At 43.1% G+C, this 22,930-nt stretch overlaps 1 protein-coding gene across 1 annotated transcript in view; it reads right to left on the bottom strand.

The window, feature by feature from the left end:
- Positions 1 to 15,691: 15,691 nt before the first annotated feature.
- LOC126260487 (opioid-binding protein/cell adhesion molecule homolog) overlaps positions 15,692 to 22,930 on the bottom strand; it is a gene marked incomplete at its 5' end in the record, with an annotated part of 226,515 nt that continues 219,276 nt past the window's right edge. The window contains one exon of the mRNA XM_049957814.1: positions 15,692 to 16,045. Within this exon, the coding sequence (XP_049813771.1) occupies positions 15,692 to 16,045 (354 nt within the window). The remainder of the gene's footprint in view (positions 16,046 to 22,930) is intronic.

Raw genomic sequence — 22,930 nt, forward strand, 5'->3', positions numbered from 1 at the left:
CGCTTTGCTTTTCACTGTTTCTCACCAATCGTGCGACAGAGTTAATCATGGTTTTTCTTATGCGAGTATTGACGAAAGTTGGTTTTAACGATGCTGCACGACGGCTATTTGGCTCTCTAATTACTGGTATTCGGGCGCCCATCGACGTAAATGGCCGTCTTACTTCCCCCATCGCGGTGTGTCAGGGCGTCCTTCAACGGAGTCTATTATTTATGTCGCTCTACATTCTGTTTCGGGAACCCTTATTGCGATCTATAACTGCTCGTTTCGGTGGCTGGTCGCTGCTGGGAGAAAGGTTTACCGTTCGTGCATATGCTGATGACGTTATGGTTCTTCTCAGTACCCATGACGATATACCACTGCTGAAGGAAGTTCTGGATGCTTTTTGCCGTCTTACGGGAGCGCGGGTTAATGACCAGAAATATCGCTTACTCATTTTGCGAGGATTTGACGCTGTTGAAATTCCATGGGCTTTGAAGGTCACCCGATGTCGATGGTTAGGTGTTGTAATTGACAGTTGTCCCTAAAGATGGCTACGATAAACTGGAAGTCTGTTACGGATAAGATTCAGGGAGCAATCTCCCAATTATTCTTAAGGTCCGGGCCATGGAAATGTATGTGTTAAGTACCGCTTATTTTATTGTACAAATCTTTCCACTTCCTGCGATGATGAACCGCAAGTCGCAAAGTTTAACTTCCAGGTTTATCTGGCACAACTCTTTATTTCGCGTGCGGTATGGGGTAATTGCGCCACCCGGTCTGCTGAGAAGTTTGGGTCTCCCTGACATTCGAGTTAAGGCTTCTGCCTTATTCATCCGTCACACCGTTTTAACATGTCTACGCACCTCCAGTAACTTACAGCTCGCCTTCATGACTGTATCTGACCGGCGAGTTTAGCACCTCCAGTAGATATTGGTAGGATTAGTTATAAACTAAACCACGTTAAGGAATTTTTTCTTAAAGTCAGTTATTAAGAAGTAAATATCATTTCCCAAGCGAATCTCTCCCTAAAAATGCTGTTATGTCTCTGACCACTAACTCATAGTATTCCCTCTGTGCTGACTACTGTGGCCGAGCGGTTCTAGGAGCTACAATCCGGAACCACGCTGCTGTTACGGTCGCAGATTCGAATCCTGCCTCGGGCATGGATGTGTGTGATGTTCTTAGGCTAGTTAGGTTTAAGTAGTTCTAAGTCTAGGGGACTGATGACCTCAGATGTTAAGTCCCATGCTACTTGGAGCCATTTGAACCATTCCCTCTGTGAAAACCCTGTCGCCAGAAACGAATTGGAAGATAGTTTAGTCTAACGTTACCCTCCCGATTTTCCCGATGGAAGTGGCGTCCTAGCGGTACCAAGTTGTTTATGATCTTGTACCTACTAACGTGCTACTTTTTCGTATTGGCCTCAATACGACGGATGGCTGGAATCGTTGCCATGAAACTGATTCATTATATCATCGGTTGATCTCCTGCGGTTATGACCATTGGAAAAGGCTTCGCCGACAGCTGACTTTTCTTGTCAGGACGCCGGAGGGGTCAATCTCTGAGGAGATTCTCGTGCGTCCCGATTCAACCTTATTTGCCCGACCGAGGAACAATGTCATCATGTGGCTTGTTGGACATGATGTTCACTATGTGATGGTGAGTGGATAAGAGGCAAATCCGAGTGCTTTTTCTCAATATATGGCCACAGCCCATTAGACGTGGCTCAGGATACTTTTTTCTAATATGCTCTATCTTGTTTTTCATCGACAAGGCGTTGGATGAGTTGAAATCCCCCATTTTTTGTGGACACCCTTGTTAGGATTTAAATGTTACAAGGCGTAGTTAGTGACGGAGAGAAAAAGTTGTGACCACGTTAAAATTAACGCCATATTACTTTATATACGTTTTATGATATAGACCTTTTGTTTTTGTCGAAGTGACTTTTTTGTTTTATTTTTAACTGACTGCCTTAAATAAGTGCTTTGGAGGGAGAACACAAAATGAAAAAAGAACTGCAGACTAAGAGGTCGCGGCATCGAACCCCAGTCGGACCTGGGGGATTTTTTAGTTTACGAAAAAGAAATGGCTCAGTCGGATAGAGCGCTTTCCATGTAAGCAGGAGGTCCGAGGTTCAAGTCTATTAAAAAAAAAGAAAAGTGGTTAAGTGGCCATGGTGTTGGCCTGCAAAGAGCAGGGAGCCGTATTCGAAACACCCTCATGCCAATTTTTTTTTTTCCTTTTTCGCCGTATTCAAATGTGTGTCTGTGTAAAAGAAAAGAAATAGTATAGGGCTAGGGTCTTTGATTAGTAATCTGAACGTCCGCGGCGCCGGCTTTACCTCCGCTTGGGCTTAAATTTTGAATAAAAATAATTAGCAATGACGGCTGAAAACTTCCAGCATAAGAAGTCGTTCTCTTTCTGCCAACAGCCTCCTCAAAGAGAGCGGAGTAGCGGGCAGATTTTCAGGGCATTCTCCTGGCCTTGGGTTGGAAAACTACCCCTAAAGGCTGAAGAATCAGAAATAATCAACGGCATGTATGCAGAAGGCAATGGAGGCGATTGCATCAAATACACGTAACGTGTATTCACAGGAAATGTGACCTGTAATTGAAAAAGTGTGATGACGATCTCTATATTGGCAAAAGATTCCAGAATAGTCCCCGATTCTGATCTCAGGAAGGGAGCTGTTAATGCGAGGTGGCCCTGAGAAAAACATTGAATAGTCTATGAAAGGATAACGTTTTACGAATCAGTGCGTGGAGTATCAGATGTCTGAACGTGGTAGGGAAGCTAGAAAATCTGGGACGAGGAATTCACGGACTCAACCTGTATACAGTGGGTGTCAGTAAAGTAAAATGGAAAGAAGACAACGATTTTTGTTTCGGATGATTATAGGGTAATATCAACATCAGCAGAATACGATATAATGTGAGCAGGAATAAAAAAAATGGTTAAAATGGCTCTGAGCACTATGGGACTTAACTTCTCAGGTCATCAGTCCCCTAGAACTTATAACTACTTAAACCTAACTAGCCTAAGGACATCACACACATCCATGACCGAGACAGGATTCGAACCTGCGACAGTAGCGCCTGGAACCACTCGGCCACTCCGGCCGGCGGAGCAGGAATCTTTATGATCACGAAGATAGGGCAGAGAGTTTATTACTGTCAACAAGGCTACTCTCCTCAGGAGGAGGAAGAGATTAGTGTTTAACGTCCCTTCGACAACGGCGTCATTAGAGACGGACCACAAGCTCGGATTAGGGAAGAATGGGGAAGGACATCGGTCGTGTACTTTTACAGGAACGATGCCGGGATTTTCTGGAAGCAATTTAGGGAAACCACGGAAAAACTAAATCAGGATGGCCAGACGCGTGTTTGAACTGTCGTTCTGCTCAATTTGAATCCAGTCCGCTAACCACTGTGGCACCTCGCTCGGTTTCTCATCAGAACCGAGAGCAAAACCAACATCAACAAAATACTTCAGGTGTAAACATCGATGTCGAAGGCAGAGTATGAAGAGGTAGAGATAGTATATAGAGAGTACATGAAGATATTGGATAATCCAGTACGTAAAGGAAGATGAATATCTAGTAGTAATGAGGAACTGGAATGTGTTGTCGGAGAAAGAGTGGAAGAAAGGGCTGTGGGAGAATAGCAGCAGGAATGAGAGAGGTCAAAGATTAACTGAGTTCTGCAATAAATTTCTAATGATAATAGCGAATACCCTGTTCAAGATTCAAAGAAGTAGGAGGTATACTTGAAAATGTCTGGAGGCAAAGAGGATTTCACTAAGACCGTGGACTGGCAGAATTTCCTAAATCAGATACTGAAATGTAACGTGTACACAGGGACGGATATAGACTCAGACTACTTTCTGGTAATGATAAAGAGTAGGCTGAAGTTCATCAGACTAGTCAGGAAGCATCAATAAGCAAAGAAGTGGGCTACAGAAGTACTAAGGAATGAAGAGATACACTTTAAATTGTGTGAGGCTATAAATACTGCGGTAAGCAATATCTCATATGCAGTTTAGTTGAAGAGTAATGGACCGCTTTAAAATGTCACTCATAAAAGTTGGAGACAAAACGGTAGGTACAAGGAAGGTAGCTGCGAAGGAACCTTGGATAACAGAAGAAATACTTCACTTAAGTGACGAAAGAAGGAAGTACAGATATGTTCAGAGAAATTACTCAGGAATACAGATATACAAATTACTTAGGAATGAAATAAATCGGAAGTGTAAGGAAGCTAAGGCGAAACTGCTATATGACAAATGTGAGGAAATCGAAAAAGAAGCGATTGTCGGAAGGAGTTACTCGCCGTATAGGAAAGTCAAAACAACCTTCGGTGAAATTAAATGTTAGGGCGGGAACTTTAAGAGGGCAATGCAGAGCAGAGAGCGGAAAGGTAGAAAGAGTACATTGAAGGCCTCTGTGAGGGAAAAGGACTTATCTGAGGACGTGATGAGAGAATAAATAGGGGTTGATAGGAAATAGATAAGGGATCCAGCATTAGAATCAGATTTTAGAAGAGCTTTGGAAGAATGAAAATAAAATCGGACGGAATGGATAGATAACATTCCATCGGAATTTCTAAATTCTTTGGCGTAAGTGACTACAAAATGATTATTCACGTTGGAATATAGAATGTGTGATACTCGTGATATACCATCAGACTTTCGGGAAAAACATCATCCAAACAATTCCCAAGATTGCAAGAGCTGAGAAGTGCGAGAAGCCGGCCGCGGTGACCATGCGGTTCTAGGCGCTGTAGTCCGGAACCGCGCGACTGCTACGGTCGCAGGTTCGAATCCTGCCTCGGGCATGGATGTGTGGGATATCCTTAGGTTGGTTAGGTTTAAGTAGTTCTAAGTTCTAGGGGACTGATGACCTCAGATGTTAAGTCCCATAGTGCTCAGAGCCATTTGAACCATTTGAACCAAGTGCGAGAATTACCGCTCAATCAGCTTAAAAGTTCATGCATCCAAGTTGATAACAAGAATAATATCTAAATGATCCGTTCTCAGGATGCGGTTGATAATGGAGGGACGATTGATGAAAAATCAAAACACGTTCAAAGAGTTTGTCGACTTGGAAAAAGCGTTCGACAGTGTCAAATACTGCAAGATGTTCAAAATTCTGAGAAAAATAGGTTTAAGCTATAGGGGAAGATGGGTAATTACAGCTTGTACAGGAGCTAAGAAGAAACAATAAGAGCCGAAAACTAAGAACGAAACGTATGGATTAAAAAGATGTAGTCTTTCGGCCCTGCTGTTCAGTCTATACGAGCATTTCTTTATAAGAGAAGTCTGCTAGTATCAAAGATAGGTCTTATTTGAGGAAAAATATGACTGAGAATGTACGTTTGGAGCACAGGATTGTATGGCAGTGAGAGATGGATAGTAAGAAAACCGAACCAGGAGAAAATCGAAGTTTTAGAGACATGGCATTACAGAAGAGTGTTATAAATAATAAGTTTGATAAGGTAAGGAACGAAGAGGTTCTCCGCAGAATAGGCGAGGAAGGGAATATACGGGAAACACTGAAGAGAAGAAGGAACAGGATGATTATCTGTTAAGGCATCACGGAATAGCTCCCATGGTACTAGGGGAATTATTATAGAGCAAAAACTATAGAGAGAGGCAGAGCGTGGAATACATCGAGCAAATAATTCAGGACGTAGGTTGCACCTACTCCTCTCAGATGAGAGGCTTGTCACATTAGAGGTATTTGTGGTGGACAGCATTAAACCAGAAATAAATAAATACTTAAATAACTCAAGTATCATTTTACTAAAAAAAGGAATACGAAGACCCAACAGAACCGAAATATTACAGTCTGATTTGTTTGGTAAATAGTCCAGCCGAAGTATAGGAAAATCTTCCGTGCCGCCGCCTAAGGGACCGCAGAGAGGTAGTAGGTCTCATCCCCTCGCAGTATGGTTTTACGAACGGGAAATCTATTGAGGACGTGATAAATCACGCAATGAATATTGTGAACAGCTCAGACAACAAGTATGTATAGGCATAATGATTGATATAGCTGCGGCGTTTGATAATTTGTGGTGACCTGCCCTGTTCAAAATACGAGGTGCATTCAAGTTCTAAGGCCTCCGATTTTTTTTTCTCCGGACTGGAAAGAGATAGAAACATGTGCATTGTTTTAAAATGAGGCCGCATTCATTGTCAATACGTCGCAGAGATGGCAGCACCGTACGGCAGATGGAATTTTACCGCCAGCACCGAGAATGAGAACTGTTTTAAATACTTAAAATGGCGACGTTTTCCTTACTTGAACAGCGTGCAATCATTCGTTTTCTGAATTTGCGTGGTGTGAAACCAATTGAAATTCATCGACAGTTGAAGGAGAAATGATGTGATGGAGTTATGGATGTGTCGAAAGTGCGTTCGTGGGTGCGACAGTTTAATGAAGGCAGAACATCGTGTGACAACAAACCGAAACAACCTCGTGCTCGCACAAGCCGGTCTGACGACATGATCGAGAGAGTGGAGAGAATTGTTTTGGGGGATCGCCGAATGACTGTTGAACAGATCGCCTCCAGAGTTGGCATTTCTGTGGGTTCTGTGCACACAATCCTGCATGACGACCAGAAAATGCGAAAAGTGTCATCCACGTGGGTGCCACGAATGCTGACGGACGACCACATGGCTGCCCGTGTGGCATGTTGCCAAGCAATGTTGACGCACAACGACAGCACGAATGGGACTTTCTTTTCGTCGGTTGCGACAATGGATGAGACGTGGATGCCATTTTTCAATCCAGAAACAAAGCGCCAGTCAGCTCAATGGAAGCACACAGATTCACCGCCACCAAAAAAATTTCGGGTAACCGCCAGTGCTGAAAAAATGATGGTGTCCATGTTCTGGGACAGCGAGGGCGTAATCCTTACCCATTGCGTTCCAAAGGGCACTACGGTAACAGGTGCATCCTACGAAAATGTTTTGAAGAACAAATTCCTTCCTGCACTGCAACAAAAACGTCCGGGAAGGGCTGCGCGTGTGCTGTTTCACCAAGACAACGCACCCGCACATCGAGCTAACGTTACACAACAGTTTCTTCGTGATAACAACTTTGAAGTGATTCCTCGTGCTCCCAACTCACCTCACCTGGCTCCTAGTGACTTTTGGCTTTTTACAACAATGAAAGACACTCTCCGTAGCCGCACATTCACCAGCCGTGCTGCTATTGCCTCAGCGATTTTCCAGTGGTCAAAACAGACTCCTAAAGAAGCCTTCGCCACTGCCATGGAATCACGGCGTCAGCATTGTGAAAAATGTGTACGTCTGCAGGGCGAGTAGTTAATTAGAAAAAAAATCGGAGGCCTTAGAACTTGAATGCACCTCGTACTGAAACAGGTGGATAGTTCCAGGTGTCTCCATAGCAGATAATCACTGACAGGTAGGAGCTATTGTCAAGTGTAGAAGTACGAAACCAGAATTTCCCTATTGATGGTGCTAGCCTTAAGTGTACGGCCCGTGAAACCGTGTCTCCAGCGCCATTTGCTTGCTTTAACAGCTGACGACGAATGTAAACACACAGTAGCCCAAGTTCCCTACCCTATCTGTTTCAAACCCGTAAACATGTCCAGTTTTGTTCCTACGAGCTACGATTTGCGGACGGCATTGGTTTTCTGTTATCATTTTATGAAATCAGCTGCAGCATTGCATCAAATGCTTGTATAGGCTTTCGGCAAACATGCTCTTGGGAAAACACAGTGTTTCGAGTGGTTCAAAAATTTCGAAAGTGGTGATTTGGACGTGAGAAACGACGAGCGTGGGAAACCACCTAAAATGTTCGAAGCCAATGAATTGCAGGCCGTATTGGATGAAGATGGTACTCAAACTCAACAGGAACGTCCGGAACGACTGAATTTGACGCAGAGGACCGTTTCTCCACCGTTGAAAGCTATGGGAAAGATGCCGAAAGTGGGAAAATGGGTTCCGCATGAACTGAATGACAGACAGCAAGCATCTCATAAGACAACTTGTGCAATGCTACTCGCCAGATACAAAAGAAAGTCGTTTCTCCAGCGAATAGTGACAGGCAATGAAAAGTGGATACTAAGATTCGTAGATCATGGGTGAGACCAGGCAAACCATCGACATTTACTGCGAGACAAAACCGCTTTGGAAAGAAGACAATGCTCTGTGTTTGATGGGATCTGAAGGGTGTCATATATTATGAGCTGCTGCAACCTGGTGAAACCATTAACACTGATCGCTACCAACAGAAAATGATCGATTTAAATCGATCAATAGGTGCAAAACGACCAGAATATGGGAAAAGGCAACACAAAGTGATATTGCTCCATGATAACGCCCCATCACACACAGCAAAACGGGTCAGGGAAACGATCGAGGCGTTGGTAAATATTAGGACATGCAGGTTATTCTCCAGACTTGGCTCCGTCCGATTATCATCTGTTTGCATCACTGGGACACGCTCTCGCTGAAAAATGCTTCAATTCGTCTGAAAATAGCTCGCTGATTCGTTCGCTTCAAAAGAAGAACTCTTTTTTTTTTTTTTGCGTGGCATTCACGGCCTGCGGTAGAGATGGGAGAAACGTATAAATAGCAATGGAAATTATTTTGAATAAAATATTGTTTATCAGTTTCAAACTACGGACGTGTAATTATTCCAATCAAATTCCAGTTTCGTACTGCTACACCTGGTATGACTGGAAACCAAACTGAGGCGCCGCAGGTGGTATTAGGCTTTCTAGACCTAGTCGTAAGAGAGAGGTGTACAATATTGCCTTAAAAAGTGAGAATATGACAAGGAAAAGATGTACTTTGCACAGAAGCAGTATGGTATAAAGAATTATAGGCAGTCTTTGATAGAGAATGGGAAGAAATCTGGAACGAGCCGTAAACAGGGAAGAGAACGTCTCAGGTCCTTCCTAATATAAAAGAAAGAACAAGGATGACGTACTTCCTTCGACCAAGAGGGATTTAAATTACATTCTGGATAGAGATAACGCACCACAGATACTTATGAATATGGAGCAGTCGGCACCCCTGATCAAATCGTCTGGGAACGTGCCATTACACAAGATGTTACAAACCAGGACAAGGATGCATTTGGTAATGCAGCAGTCTGTAATATAATAAGAAATGAGGAACTGTTGCATAAGCTAATGTTACAAAATGGCTCTGAGCACTATGGGACTTAACTTCTGAGGTCATCAGTCCCCTACAACTTAGAACTACTTAAACATAACTAACCTAAGGACATCACACACATCCATGCCTGAGGCAGGATTCGAACCTGCGACCGTAGCGGCCACGCGGTTCCAAACTGAAGCGCTTAGAACCGCACGGCCACATCGGCCGGCGCTAATGTTACAAAATATTAGCTTATGAACTGCACACCTACATGGCTGGGACGCAACCAAGACCATACATGAAGACAACGAGACGCGCCACGACACAACATCCGTCTACAAAAACCTTCTGGAAGCAGTGAGGAGACGAGCCTCGGGAAATACCACGAAGAAATTCCTGACACCCTGACCGTCATCTTCTAGTCTCCTTAGGTGTGACAGTAGCGCAGCCCCTGTGGATAGTTGCACCTCAAAAAACGTTCAAATTTGTGTGAATTTCTAAAGGATCAAACTGCCTCGGTCATCGGTCCCTAGACTTACACACTTCTTAAAGCAACTTCTGCTAAGAACACCACACACAACCATGCCCGAAGGAGGACTCGTACCTCGGGCAAGAGCGGCCGCGCAATCCGTGAAATGACACTTCTAACAGCGCGGAGTTGCACCTCAGAAGCTGGGGCTGACCATCCAGATAAATCAAATGTTCAGCTTGGTTCTGGTACCAAGTACAGTAGCGTAGTGTAGTGCTGTGTAGTGTTCCATTGTAGTGCAGTTCAGTATTGTAAATTACAAAATTTTGTGATATGCCATTGCTGCAAAGTGTAACAGACCAGTAGCGTGTGCCTTCCGATTCCAGATAAGCAGATATCTGCGTACCAGATGGTGAAATGGTAGTATGCATACCTTTTTGAGTTATTATTATTATATTTCTTTTTTGTAGCTTTCTTTGCAGATCTTATCCTCTTAAACAGTAAAATGTCTACAACATTGCCACAATGGTATCACTGTTCCCGTCAGATCACCGAAGTTAAGCGCCATCGGGCTGGGTTAGAACTTGGGTGACCATCCAGTCTGCCGAGCGCTTTTGGCAAGCGGGGTGCCCTCAGCCCTTGTGAGGCAAACTGAGGAGGTACTTTATTGAGAAGTAGCGGCTCGGATCTCGTAAACTCACATACGGTCGGGAGAGCGGTGTGCTTCCCACATGTCCCTCCGTGTAGGCATCCAGCGACGTCTGAGGACTGAAGATGACATGGCGGCCGATCAGTACCGTTGGGCTTTCATGGCTTTTTCGGACGGAGCTTAGTTTAGTTTTTTAAACAGTAAAATGCTTAGTTATTTCTTTCACGTTTGAAATTACTTTAAAATATTATATGCTATATTCATGCCGATTCGTGTGCAACATTCGGCCTGTTCTTTTACATTCAAAGAAAATAGCTGATAGGTAAATGCCATTCTTGATGGCCGCGAGGGGTAGCTACGCGGTATGAGGGCGGCTTGCCATGGTTCGCGCCGCTGCCCCCGTCGGAGGTTCGAGTCCTCCCTCGGGCATGGGTGTGTCGTCCGTAGCGTAAGTTAGTTTAATCTGGGTTAAGTAGTGTGCAAGCCTAGGAGCTGATGACCTCTGCAGGTTGGTCCCATAGGAACTTACCACCACCATTAGTGATGGACTCTGACTACAATGATACCTCTGTGCGTACAGCTCATCTGTTCTCTTCCTCTTATTTTGTGAAAGACATTTATTTTTTGAAATTAACATTGATTAACGACACCGGCAAATCAATGATAGCCACAACGACGAGACGACGCTGACGAATGACAGCGACATCGCACCTTAACTGAGGTTTCTTTTCCAAACTGCTGCTAATTCTTGTTGCCTTTTTCCTAGTAGTTCTTCACTTTTGATTCGTCTTCTTGCAGAATAATTTTTTTTTCTCTCCCCAGGTGCTAATTTGCGTTCCCAAGCAGCCGTCACATCATGTCGTTGGCGCTCAGAAATGTATTTTTCATCCAAGCGCCTGTTGTCCTCGGGTTTGCATGGCCTGCGTTTTTCCGTAGAGAAATCTTGCAGTCTCCTCAAAGATCCCACGCGAGTAGTTTGCTGTACTATCTCTGACGGGAGAGCCTATACTTTGCGATGGGTTTTAAGGAGTTTAGAGCCTCTTGGAATACTTCCTGGCAGCGTTGCCCCATGCTATCCCAGTGTACTCGACAGCGGGGCTGATAGCTACATTTCCTCTCTCTCCCTTTTATGCTGGTGTCGACTGATCCAATACTCTGATTAATCCCTACCTGACGCGACGCCATTCCTCACTTGAGATTGGAATCTCCAGCCTCCACATGAGACACAATTAGTTCTGTGTTGAAAATAAATAAACCCTGATTTCTAATTTATAGTTATTCCGAAAATACTAATGAGATTGTAAATGAAATTCTTTTCGTTTAGAACGACGGTATTAGCGTTAGAGAATTACTATAGTCCCACTCGAAAAAGCGATGTTTAGACCAATATCTCTCTTACTACTGCAGAAGTGAAACGTGAGTATACATCGTTCAATGACAACTCTGGTACATGTCATCAGGGTGTAAACAGATTTAAGGTATCTTAAACGTTTTCAGAATCACCCTGTATGTGAGAATTTGCATACTTTCAGGATTAGTTTGACAAGGGACTAGTTTGGCGCATATGAGACTAGTAGTCTGCTTCAGCGGGAACAGTCTCGGCATCTGCGTGAAGCAATTTGGGGAAACAATGGGAAACCTAAATCAGGATTTGAAGAAAGTCGTCATTTACCGCCAAGAGTTGCTGTTAAAATTTCTCTTATGAACAACGAGTTTTAGTCCACTGACCATCATCAGTTTCATGAAAATTTTCATTATCATACTAAGCGATATGAAATGGCGTCAGATAATGAAATCTATGAATTTGTCACTGCAAAATCGAGAAAAGTGACGTTATTAAGGATTCTGTTATTGAATGAGAGTTCGTATCACCTAGTACTATTGTGAAAATGTGTTATGGACGTGATGATGATCCGCGGACAGAAAGAGGTTAATCGATAAAATTTTTTAAAAGCAGCTCTTGGTGGTTCAAGTTGACGTTCTCCAAAATGGTACGAGATGTGGGGCATTACATTATTAAAACATAAATCAGAGTAGCCGTCAGAGTATTAAATCCTCCATCCTAGGCCAGCCGTTTTGAAGTAATGTAATCTCATTCAGTTTATACTGTCTTGTGTATATACTGATGAAGAAATTTATTTCATAACGTAAAACAGATCACATTACATTTTTGATTATGTTCATGGTAATAGGACGAGTGTGTGTGTGTGTGTGTGTGTGTGTGTGTGTGTGTGTGTGCGTGCGTGAGAGAGAGAGAGAGACTGTGTGGGCGGTCGCTGGTTGCAGATTGCCGTAATTATGCAATGGGCGGACACGGAGACCTGCATAAACGGTGCGACAAACTTCGAGAAGATGCAGAGAGTGTGTTGAGGAACAAGTCGAGGTTAGGAACCAGTGTCCGGAAACATCATACGAGGACACTAGAAAGATTCGAAGTTACAGGCGCCGGCGCGAGCCGCTAGGTCACCCTCTTTAGTAGCAAACGTGACTTTTTACACTGGTAGGACGACGGCTGAACGTCTCACAATGTTTCTTGTTCTTCAGTGATCGCGACTGAGTACCGCGATCGCCAGTGCAGAAGATGGCCCAAGCTGCTGCGTAGAAAGTCCTTGCCTTCTACTCGTGCAATATGTTGCCTCAGTGGATGACGGTTTCAGACACGTGTTTCCACCCGCAGTTTATTTTTCTCCTGGAACCCTCAAACATCATCATTGTTTTTCGGTATACAGGACACAAATAAACTGCAGATGGAAACGCGTCCGAAATCAAGATCCACTAAGACAAAAGAGCATCGTATTCATGGGAGACAAGGCAAATGTACGTACCAGCCAGCTCCGTGTTCTCCTCCGGCGATCTTGGCAACCAGTAGCAATCACTGAATATCAAACAACAATTGGAGACGTTCCGCCTACGATCCGACAGTGCACAAAGTCACGTCTGCTGTCCAAGGGGTCCTAGTGGCAGGCGCCAGCGCCTATAAATTCGACGAACTGTATGGTCATTCCATACATTGGTTCCTATCCTCAATATGTTCCGCAAGACATCCTCTGCAACAACAGCAACATATCTGAGACATGGTTCAGATTGAAACTCTGGATGAAAGGATATCAATGGCAAGTTTCTCCAATGACTCAGCTGTTCTCAGTTAAAGTTAAGAATTGCATGACCTGTTGAACGGAATTAACAGTCTAATGAGCATATACAGCGTATATGGCATAAGTAAGAAAGGAAGGAGCAATGAAAAGTAGAAGCAGTAAAGTAAGCAGTAAATTTAACATCATAATTGAGGAAAATGAAACAGTGGATCCGAAATGTTAGAGGCGTGGTGCTACAGAAGGATGTTGAAAATTAGGTACTCTGATTAGGTAAGAAGTGAGGAAGTTGTGAAAAAACATTGACAATAAAAAGGTGCAAAGAGATAGGACATACGTTAAGTTATCAATGGATACCTTTAACAATACGATAACCCTTTAGGAACGGATATGAATCATGGGTTGTGTGAAAACCGGACAAAACAGGATCCGAAATGTTAGAGGCGTGGTGCTACAGAAGGATATTGAAAATTAGGTAGTCTGATTAAGTAAGAAGTGAGGAAGTTATGGAAAACATTGACAATAAAAAGGTGCATAGAGATAGGAGATATGTTATCAATTGATAACTTTCATGAAGCGATAAATCTTTAGAGGAAGACAGAGATTGGAATATATTCAGAAAATAATTAATGGCGTTGGTTGCAAGTGCTCCTTTGACGTGGAGAGGTTGGTATAAGAGAAGAATACGCGGCGGGCTGCATCAAACCAGTGAGAAATCTGACGGCGAAAAAGCATCACCAGCAGGAGCCGAATTATCTGACTCGCTCCTACGAAGGCTATTCAGTAATTAGCGCAAGCACTTTTTTTCTGAGAGAGGGTTGGTATTCTTTAGGATTCCAGTATATCTTGATATTCGTCACTCTTCTGGCTACAAAACTATTTTTAACATGATATCCATCTAATGCGACGGCCTCCCGCCACCTTACTTAGAGGGCCTGCATGCCCAGATGGTACCACTCCACTGATCGATGTCGGAGCCAACGTCTTACTGCACCAATAACCATCTCATCGTCCATATACTGCTCTCCTCGGAATGCGCATGCAATTCCAGATAGACAGTCCTTGGCTGGTCTTTCTATTCATCTATTAGAGGGCGAAGAACCCTGCAGGCACACACCTTTGAGTAACGCAACTGGTGGACGAGTGTGTCAACGCTACCAACTGAGACGTCCAAGACGTCCAGTTGTACAACGAGGTGTTTGTTTGTGATCCGTCGATCACCTCGAATCAGAGTGTCAGCATATTCCAATACTGCAGTAGTCACAGCTGTGTGCGATCGGCGGTATATGGGAGATCGGACAGGTCTGTACGACCTTGATACGGCTACGACAGAAGCCCCGCTTGCGTGCTTTGTTCACTAACAGATCTCCGCACACATTCTGCAGTTGCTGCGATATTCTGGACTTTTGCTAATAGAAACTCTGTGATGGTTCTGTGCTTAGAGCGCACCTTGTTACAGACTGTATTTTGAAGGCTACCCATAGTTCCGCCACCCTTCGGAACTTCGTGGAACTATAGGGGCTGAAGTAGGAATATTGCATGATTTCCCGCACCAAGTTCCGCATTTGTTCACCTGATGTTGGACGAGAAAAAAAAAGTGTTGCATTACTTACTGAACGCCCTTGGTATTAATAAGGCAATTACAAAACCAGAATTCGGAGTATAATATTGCGTTCTGTTGATAAGGATCCTCATACAAACGATTTTATTTGGCGGACGTGGGATGACTGTGTCACTCAGCGAGGTCCCGTCTCGTCCTCTTTACCATTTACTGAGAGCACCTGTGAGGTCAGCGAGCGATTCACGAGGATGCAGAAAAACGTTCCAGTCCGGCACACAGTTGTAACCTGTCGGGATGTTTCAAAAGTGCAAGCACTACGCTGTATAGCGGAATATCCGTTAAGAAATAATTCACCTTTTAGGATACACTACGACTGCGTTAGCAATAACGTTACACTGAAGCACATATTACGGGTCGTAGCATCCAGCGGCCACTGTTCTTTAATATACTACACATTGTAAAGCCCACATCCTGGGCCAACTCCGGTGCCCTAAACATGGACATCAATATCGCTTCCGCTTTCAGTGCCACGCCAAATGATTAAATAGTCCCGGAACTCCGGATTCGGCGGCCGCCGCTCTTTTCGGACGGCACGCGTAGTGCGTGGCAGTGAAAGGCCGCATTAGGACCACCTGTTTGCACATACGGCGGCCGGCGCTTTTAATGTGCCGGAGGCGGCGTCGGCGGCGGCTCTTTGTGCTACTTGCCGGCAGCGACGCCTCCTCCGCCTCCGCTGCCCATTTGCCGGAGGCTTTGATCACGGCGTATCGGCGCCAGCCGCCCGGCCCAAGTAAATAGCGCCGTAATCACGCGGACCGCGGACCGCCTCCCGCCTGCTGCCTGCCGCCTCCCGAATATTTAGCGGCGAGGCGCAGCCGCCCCCGGCTGTACTGTTTGCCTTCCTCCGCCCCCGCCTCCCGCTGAGATGCGGCCACAAAACTGCAGATTATTTCGCTTTGCATCACGAAATTAATGAGCTCCTGCGCTTCGGGGTGTGCGCTGAATGTCTTGGGGGCCGGAGGGACGCTGCGTCGCTGCTGCGGCTCAAAGGCGTGTGGTGGTGGTTCCACATCTGGCCACCGTGTCGTGCTGGCGATAGCGAACCAAGCTGGTGCCGCGCTTTGGTTTGTTTCCGTGCGCTCACTCGCTGCAGATGAAAGCTGAAAAATTAAGAATTATATGCCACATTTCATATTAATGTACCAATGCTTCCTGTAGTTCTCCTCTGGACTCTATTTTGTTAATCTAGCATCAAAGTACAGCTACAAATATCATTTAGTGAAGCATAAATTATGTGGTTACATCTAGTACAAATACTGAAATGGAGACAACCCTCCATAATTTTGGAAACAACATGTTTCCGTTTTACAACAGACCAAACGGGAGTGATTGGCTTAGAATACAAAGTAGTATCGTCAAATAGCGATTGATAATAACACGGAGTGTTTAGCGGCGGCATATTTGAATAAAATCTTCTCGGTTTTCAAATGACTCTGAGCACTATGGGACTTAACATCTAAGGTCATCAGTCCCCTAGAACTTAAAACTACTTAAACCTAACTAACCTAAGGACATCAAACATATGCATGCCCAAGGCAGGATTTGAACCTGCGACCGTAGCGGTCGCACAGTTCCAGACTGAAGCGCCTAGAACCGCTCGGCCACACCAGCCGGCTCCCGGTTTTCAAACAGTCTCAGTTCGAATAACTGACGGGGTTTGAAAACCGAGAAGATTGTATTTTCACACATTGCTATTGCTCAGTTTTATATAAACTGACTTTACCTACACGAACAGTTCTACTAAAGATGCCAGATGGTATCAGTAGAGGGCTCGACTGTGTGGAGGTACGTTGTTTACAGTTCCCATCAATTGCAGTTCCGCTTTTATGAAGATAGGACACTCAGCGGAAGAACCTAGTAAAATGGTTCAAATGGCTCTGAGCACTATGGGACTCACTGCTGTGGTCATCAGTCCCCTAGAACTTAGAACTACTTAAACCTAACTAACCTAAGGACATCACACACATCAATGCCCGAGGCAGGATTCGAACCTGCGACCGTAGCAGTCGCACGGTTCCTGACTGCGCGCCTAGACCCGCGATACCACCGCGGCCGGCGAAGAACCTAGTACACGCAGCGAAAATAACTGAAAAGGGTCACCAAGTGCCAGATTCCTTATGATTCACGGGGGTGAATATAATCAATTTGCACCAAGAAGACAACAGTCTCCTACAAATATCAAATACATTGAAGATTTTCGTCAGCGGAGTTGTCAAGACCATACACGGCCATCGAGATACACGCTCCTGTGATGATAGTCCTCGCTCAGGGGCACCCAGCAACATCTCCGGACTCCAGGAACAGTATTTGGTAGTGACCAGTATACGTAAGAAATTCAAAACTGCCCTTGCATTGTCTGCTGAATTGAACGTAACACACCAATGAGTACTTCATGAGTGAGACGGCGCTTGGCAGGAAACACCGGCCGGGAATACGTTGCAGCGAGGAAACCATTGTTAAACCACGTTTACAAGAAGAAAAGGCTGCTCTAGACTATGACACACCAACTTTGGACAGTAGGTGATTTGGAAAGAGTCTTATTCATTGATAAATCGATGTTCGAAGTATTTGGAAGTAAACGCCATCAATTACTACGCCGTTTACCCCATTAAAGCTTGAATCCACAGTGCGTAATTCCAACTGTGATGTATGGAGTGGGTTCTGTGATGGTACGGGTATCTTTTGGACGGAATAAAGTCGGATATTGATGGAAAAATTACCCAAAATGATTATCACACTATCCTCCAGCGATATGCTAAGACATTTGGTTTCGTCTGATTGGGAAACGTTTCGTCTCGGAGCAAGACAACGACCCGAAACATACATCCAGCTTATGTCAAAACTATGTGAAGCCTCTAGAGGTTCGGAAAAGTTTGAAACACGTGTAATGGCATCCTCAGTCCCCTGACAGTAATCCAATCGAGCTACTGTCGGATGAGTTGGGTAGGAGGATCCGAAAACGTGGACCCATGAGTGGGACATACTTGTGGGAGGTCCAGCAGGAAGGATGGAGACAAATTCCACCCGAGCCTTGATAACATTTATCCTCACATGTCTACAGTATCCACTGCAGAGATTAATACAAGAGGTGACCATTTTGACGAATCAAAAATTTAATAGATGCATTTACCTATGTATTATTTGAGCTTAATAAACATTTGGAAAAGAATGGAATGCAATGTTATAATGTATTTCTTTCCCATAGCCGTAAAAATCTTATTGTTTCCAAATATGTGGGGGAATCTGGAAGACATCCAATAGTTAGTGGAGACAGTGTGGAGGTAAGTGGTACTCTGTTCATCTCGGAGTAGCACACACTTCCATGCAGCCTCCACTAATTGTTGGATACATTCCAAACGCTTCCTTCTCCTGCAATTGTACCTCCTACAGCTCCCTGGAGCTCCATTCTGGTTTTTTCCTACGGCCAGTTTTCCAGTGGAAAAAGCCATTAGACTGTTGTTTATTTACAGTGTTACATTTACCAATCATGATTTCGGCTTCAAAGTGTCATTTTCAAGTGTTTTCTGAAAGTAGGTTAGATAATAACGGTGAAACACATAACAAGTGATATAACCGAATAACAGTCCATATTTGTAATGCTTACTTACAAGCGTTATAAATTGCATAAGATGGCATACTGTAGTATTAAAATACACTATTAGACACATTTTCTAAGAGTCGATATTTCTTGGAGAGCCTACTGCTTTGTTTAGTTACTGAGTACACCATCTGGACTGAATGACAGTTTTCTAAGTGCCAAATTGTCTTGCTCAAACTAATAGCTGTTATAAGCAGGTGACCTTTTTTTTAGTCTTTGGGCTCAGTGTCCAGTAGGATAGGAAAGGTTAGGAGCAATTTTTTTTTTTTTTGGTAGTTGTTACATCTTTGCAGTACCTGTTTATCTTAGTATACAATGAAGTTGCCTGCTCATAAACATAAACAGTAACAAACTTCTCGATAATATTAGCTTCATAAATAAATATAAAAGTCGAGCTCGTCATTGACGTAGTTTAAAGTACATTTTAGTAGGTAAATATACAGCCTTGTACGTGCAATTAACACATGGCCATCTCAAAGTTGTGTAATTTTGCCTCAACTCAGAATTATTACAATACAGTGCAATTACTTATTCTACTCGCTCGTTAATTAACCAGTGAGGTTTGAAGCGATATTTATGATGTACGTATCATCAGGCCTCTAAATCCTATTATATGTGTTGGAACATTACTTAGGAATAAGTGCAAGTACCACAGGTATGTGAAACATGTCATGTACATAAAAGCAAATAAAAGAATCAAAAGATTTCATGCTAAACAGAGAATTTAAATTTAACATAATAAAAAGAGTAGGGATATCCTAGTATTTGTTAATGGTTGATGAGATATAATTACAAACGTGAGCGCACCGTGGTATTGAAACGTACGGCTGTAATCTTGGTACTATAAACTTTATTAACATGTTGTAGTAGTGACATCTTATTTATATGATGTAAAGATGACATAGTAATGTTAACAACTTAATCTGCTACCACACACGAAAGCGCCAAGTGGGTTAATTCCTATTTCTTAACAACAAAGATAAATGTAACATTATTGATCGTAGTTACCTCTTAGAGAGGTAATAAATAATTGTGAAGAAACACAAGGTCTAGAATACTATAAACCATTCATTGAAGACTGTAGGCATGTGGAGTGCAAGTGTACGGAGGGAGGTTACAAAATGACTAATGAAATGAAGCTATTATAGTGGGGTGTGGGCATGGTGGGGGATAAAAGGGTAATTATCAAAGGAATAATAGGTTGGTTGGTTGGTTTTGGGGAAGGAGACCAGACAGCGTGGTCATCGGTCTCATCGGATTAGGGAAGGATGGGGAAGGAAGTCGGCCGTGCCCTTTCAGAGGAACCATCCCGGCATTTGCCTGGAGTGATTTAGGGAAATCACGGAAAACCTAAATCAGGATGGCCGAACGCGGGATTGAACCGTCGTCCTCCCGAATGCGAGTCCAGTGTCTAACCACTGCGCCACCTCGCTCGGTAAAGGAATAATAATAAAAATGTGAAGTGAAAGACTTTTTTAAAATTTAGATACACCTAAGGTAAATGGGCACTTTTAAATGTTAAAGCTAGGGCCAAATACAGCAATGTTAGGGCATTGTGTGTGAATGATGTGTCCAAAGTGAAGGTATGGCTTAAGTGTGTATCAGTATATTCTCTGTTTGGATTCATATATCCTAGAGTTTTATGTATTAAGTAGTTGTGATACTAAAATTTATTCCATAAATTTAATAAAATAAAAGGTTTTATTGAGACTTACTCGGTTTGTCCTTTGGTGAGTGATAAAAGTTCGGGATGAGGTTTGAAGAGGGATATTGATTCCTCCTAAAAGTAGTATGTCTCAGATTGAGGAAGGGGTTAGAGAATCAGTGGTTAGCAATAATCCCTGATGGGGATGATGGGCATGTTAACAACATATCCAGCCAACTTAGACAGTTTATAACACTTGTAAGTAAGCATTACAAATATTGATTGTTATATGGTTATATCACTTGTTAGGTATTTCACTGTTATTTTGTTACCTGCTTTCAGAAAATATTTGAAAATGGGAATGAAGCCGAAATCATTATTGTGTAAGTAAAAATGTAGCACTGTAAATAAACAACAGTCTAATGGCGGTAATGACTTTAAAGAAATACATTATGACTGTGGCCCCGCATTATGAAAAAATTAGTACTTACGATACTCTTCTTGGGTTAGCACCTGTATCTTCGACTCAGGTTTACACTATACTGCGAAAACCCTCCTTGGCGTTATCAACAGGTACGAAGCCGCTGTTGAAGAGTCTCGTCGAACTGGTGCTATAATTGGAGCCGGCACCCCTATGCAGTTCACTCAGCACCTGAGGACCCAGCACATGTCCTGTTGTTTGGTGCCCTTTCGTTACAGTTTGTGTCGCTTAAAATCCCGATATATGAAGCCTGATATAGCTTGATGCTATTTTATTAAACTGTTACTTTTAAATGTTAATTTTTGAATGGTTATTTTGTTTTTTCCGCAATGAATTTTATACCTTTTGTTCCTTTAATGTCATTTGACTTTTATGAAGTGTTTTTTAAAATAATCTGCTACACTGGAACTTTTAATCACAATCAAGGAAATTCTCTGCATTTTATCTTGGTAGAATTAGTCTGCCACACATGCATATAATCTGCTCTGTGTTATCTATAAGATAATGCTGAGATAAGCTTAAGTGCGTCTATATTTTCTTCAAGTTATTTCGTGTGTAAGTAACTAAACGAAATTATACACCGACAGATCCTTCTTTTAAGCTATAACCTATTATTTCCAGTTTTTTGCTTTTGCCACCAACAGTTACCAAACACCACTGCCATCGATTGAACCACAATGGTTCAGTCGTTGAGCATCTTGTAAAATATAAAGCTTGTTCGCCAACTTTTTTATTCAATAGTCACTCCTATATTATGCTATCAGTATTCTGTTTAAAACTGTTAAGTATCTCAGTATTTGTACAGCACTCTTGTATCATTCGCCATCGTCAGCCTCACGTCAAACCTTCTCGACGTCGGAGGCCGCTCTCTGTTCTGACGTCACGTTACCGAAGTTGATGCGGTGTCACCTCCCTTACGACCAACCTGGCGTTATAATATGCAGAGCAGAACAGCCTTCTAAAAACAATTCGTTTCATTACAGGTGCTTTCGCATATCAAACTTCTACATTAAAATAAGTTTGAGTTTACGGTGATTTTCCAATACAGTAGTTTTAGTTATTCAGAAACTAATAAAAATGTGAGGTTTCTGAAGATATGTTTACCTTCCGCTATCTCTTCTAGTCTGCTCGTTTCTTATTTTATCAGTAAACAGAATTTTCAATGTCCTTCTATTACACAGTAGACTATAGTACACAACCATAAGACCAAGTGTCACATCCTCAGATTTGGAAATATGTCATGGACCTACCTCCCCTACGAAGTTCCATCAGTCCCTCCACATCTTTGAGCACCATGTACCCTCGTTTACTTTGCATATTCCTTTATCCCGTGCCAAATTATAAAGGTCGCACATTTCAAACAGCTGCAATTTCATTGCAAGCGTTATGTCTCCGTGGTCTGCTACGGCACATCATCGCGTCCCACATTCGTTACGTCTTCAGATCTTTCTTTAATCCTCCCGAGTAATTTCACCCGTCATCTCTTCCTTTATTTCTGGTTCTACCCAACCTAACCAAACAGTTCTATATCTCTTACTGCAATCCTATTGGTCTGCACCACGTCTGTTGACCCTCCCTAAACACATCTCAACTCCTTCGTCATGCCAGCTGCATTTCAGTCCCTTCTATATGCAACTCCCTCACACAGAAAAATGTTGCCATGAACTCACAGCACCACGCCGGCCGAAGTGGCCGTGCGGTTAAAGGCGCTGCAGTCTGGAACCGCAAGACCGCTACGGTCGCAGGTTCGAATCCTGCCACGGGCATGGATGTTTGTGATGTCCTTAGGTTAGTTAGGTTTAACTAGTTCTAAGTTCTAGGGGACTAATAACCTCAGCAGTTGAGTCCCATAGTGCTCAGAGCCATTTGAGCACCACGAACTTCCCTGTTTTACACCAAGTGTATCACCATCTCATCAAATTAACATAATCGATTTTACTCATTTCAGTGTGTTTTTATGCAAGGGTATTAATCAACGGTTAAAGAACAACAGTATGGCTGCTGTCTGAACACCTTCCCCGCTGGTGCGTGGAGGGAGGGGGGATTAAAAATAACAATTAAATTAAAGAATGATTAAAATAAAATTGACGTTAATACCACAGAAGGAAAAAAAGAACTGGTTTAAATTTCATTTCATTTATGGATCCTATACATGGAATCCTAGACCTGTCGGCCCAAAATTACTGCATTCATAAACGATCATCAGTATACTTAGAGATACTTGGAAAGTCCTAATGCAGCGTTTTATAGACGTAACCTCG

This window comes from Schistocerca nitens, chromosome 5 (assembly GCF_023898315.1).
Source record: "Schistocerca nitens isolate TAMUIC-IGC-003100 chromosome 5, iqSchNite1.1, whole genome shotgun sequence".
NCBI lineage: Eukaryota > Metazoa > Arthropoda > Insecta > Orthoptera > Acrididae > Schistocerca > Schistocerca nitens.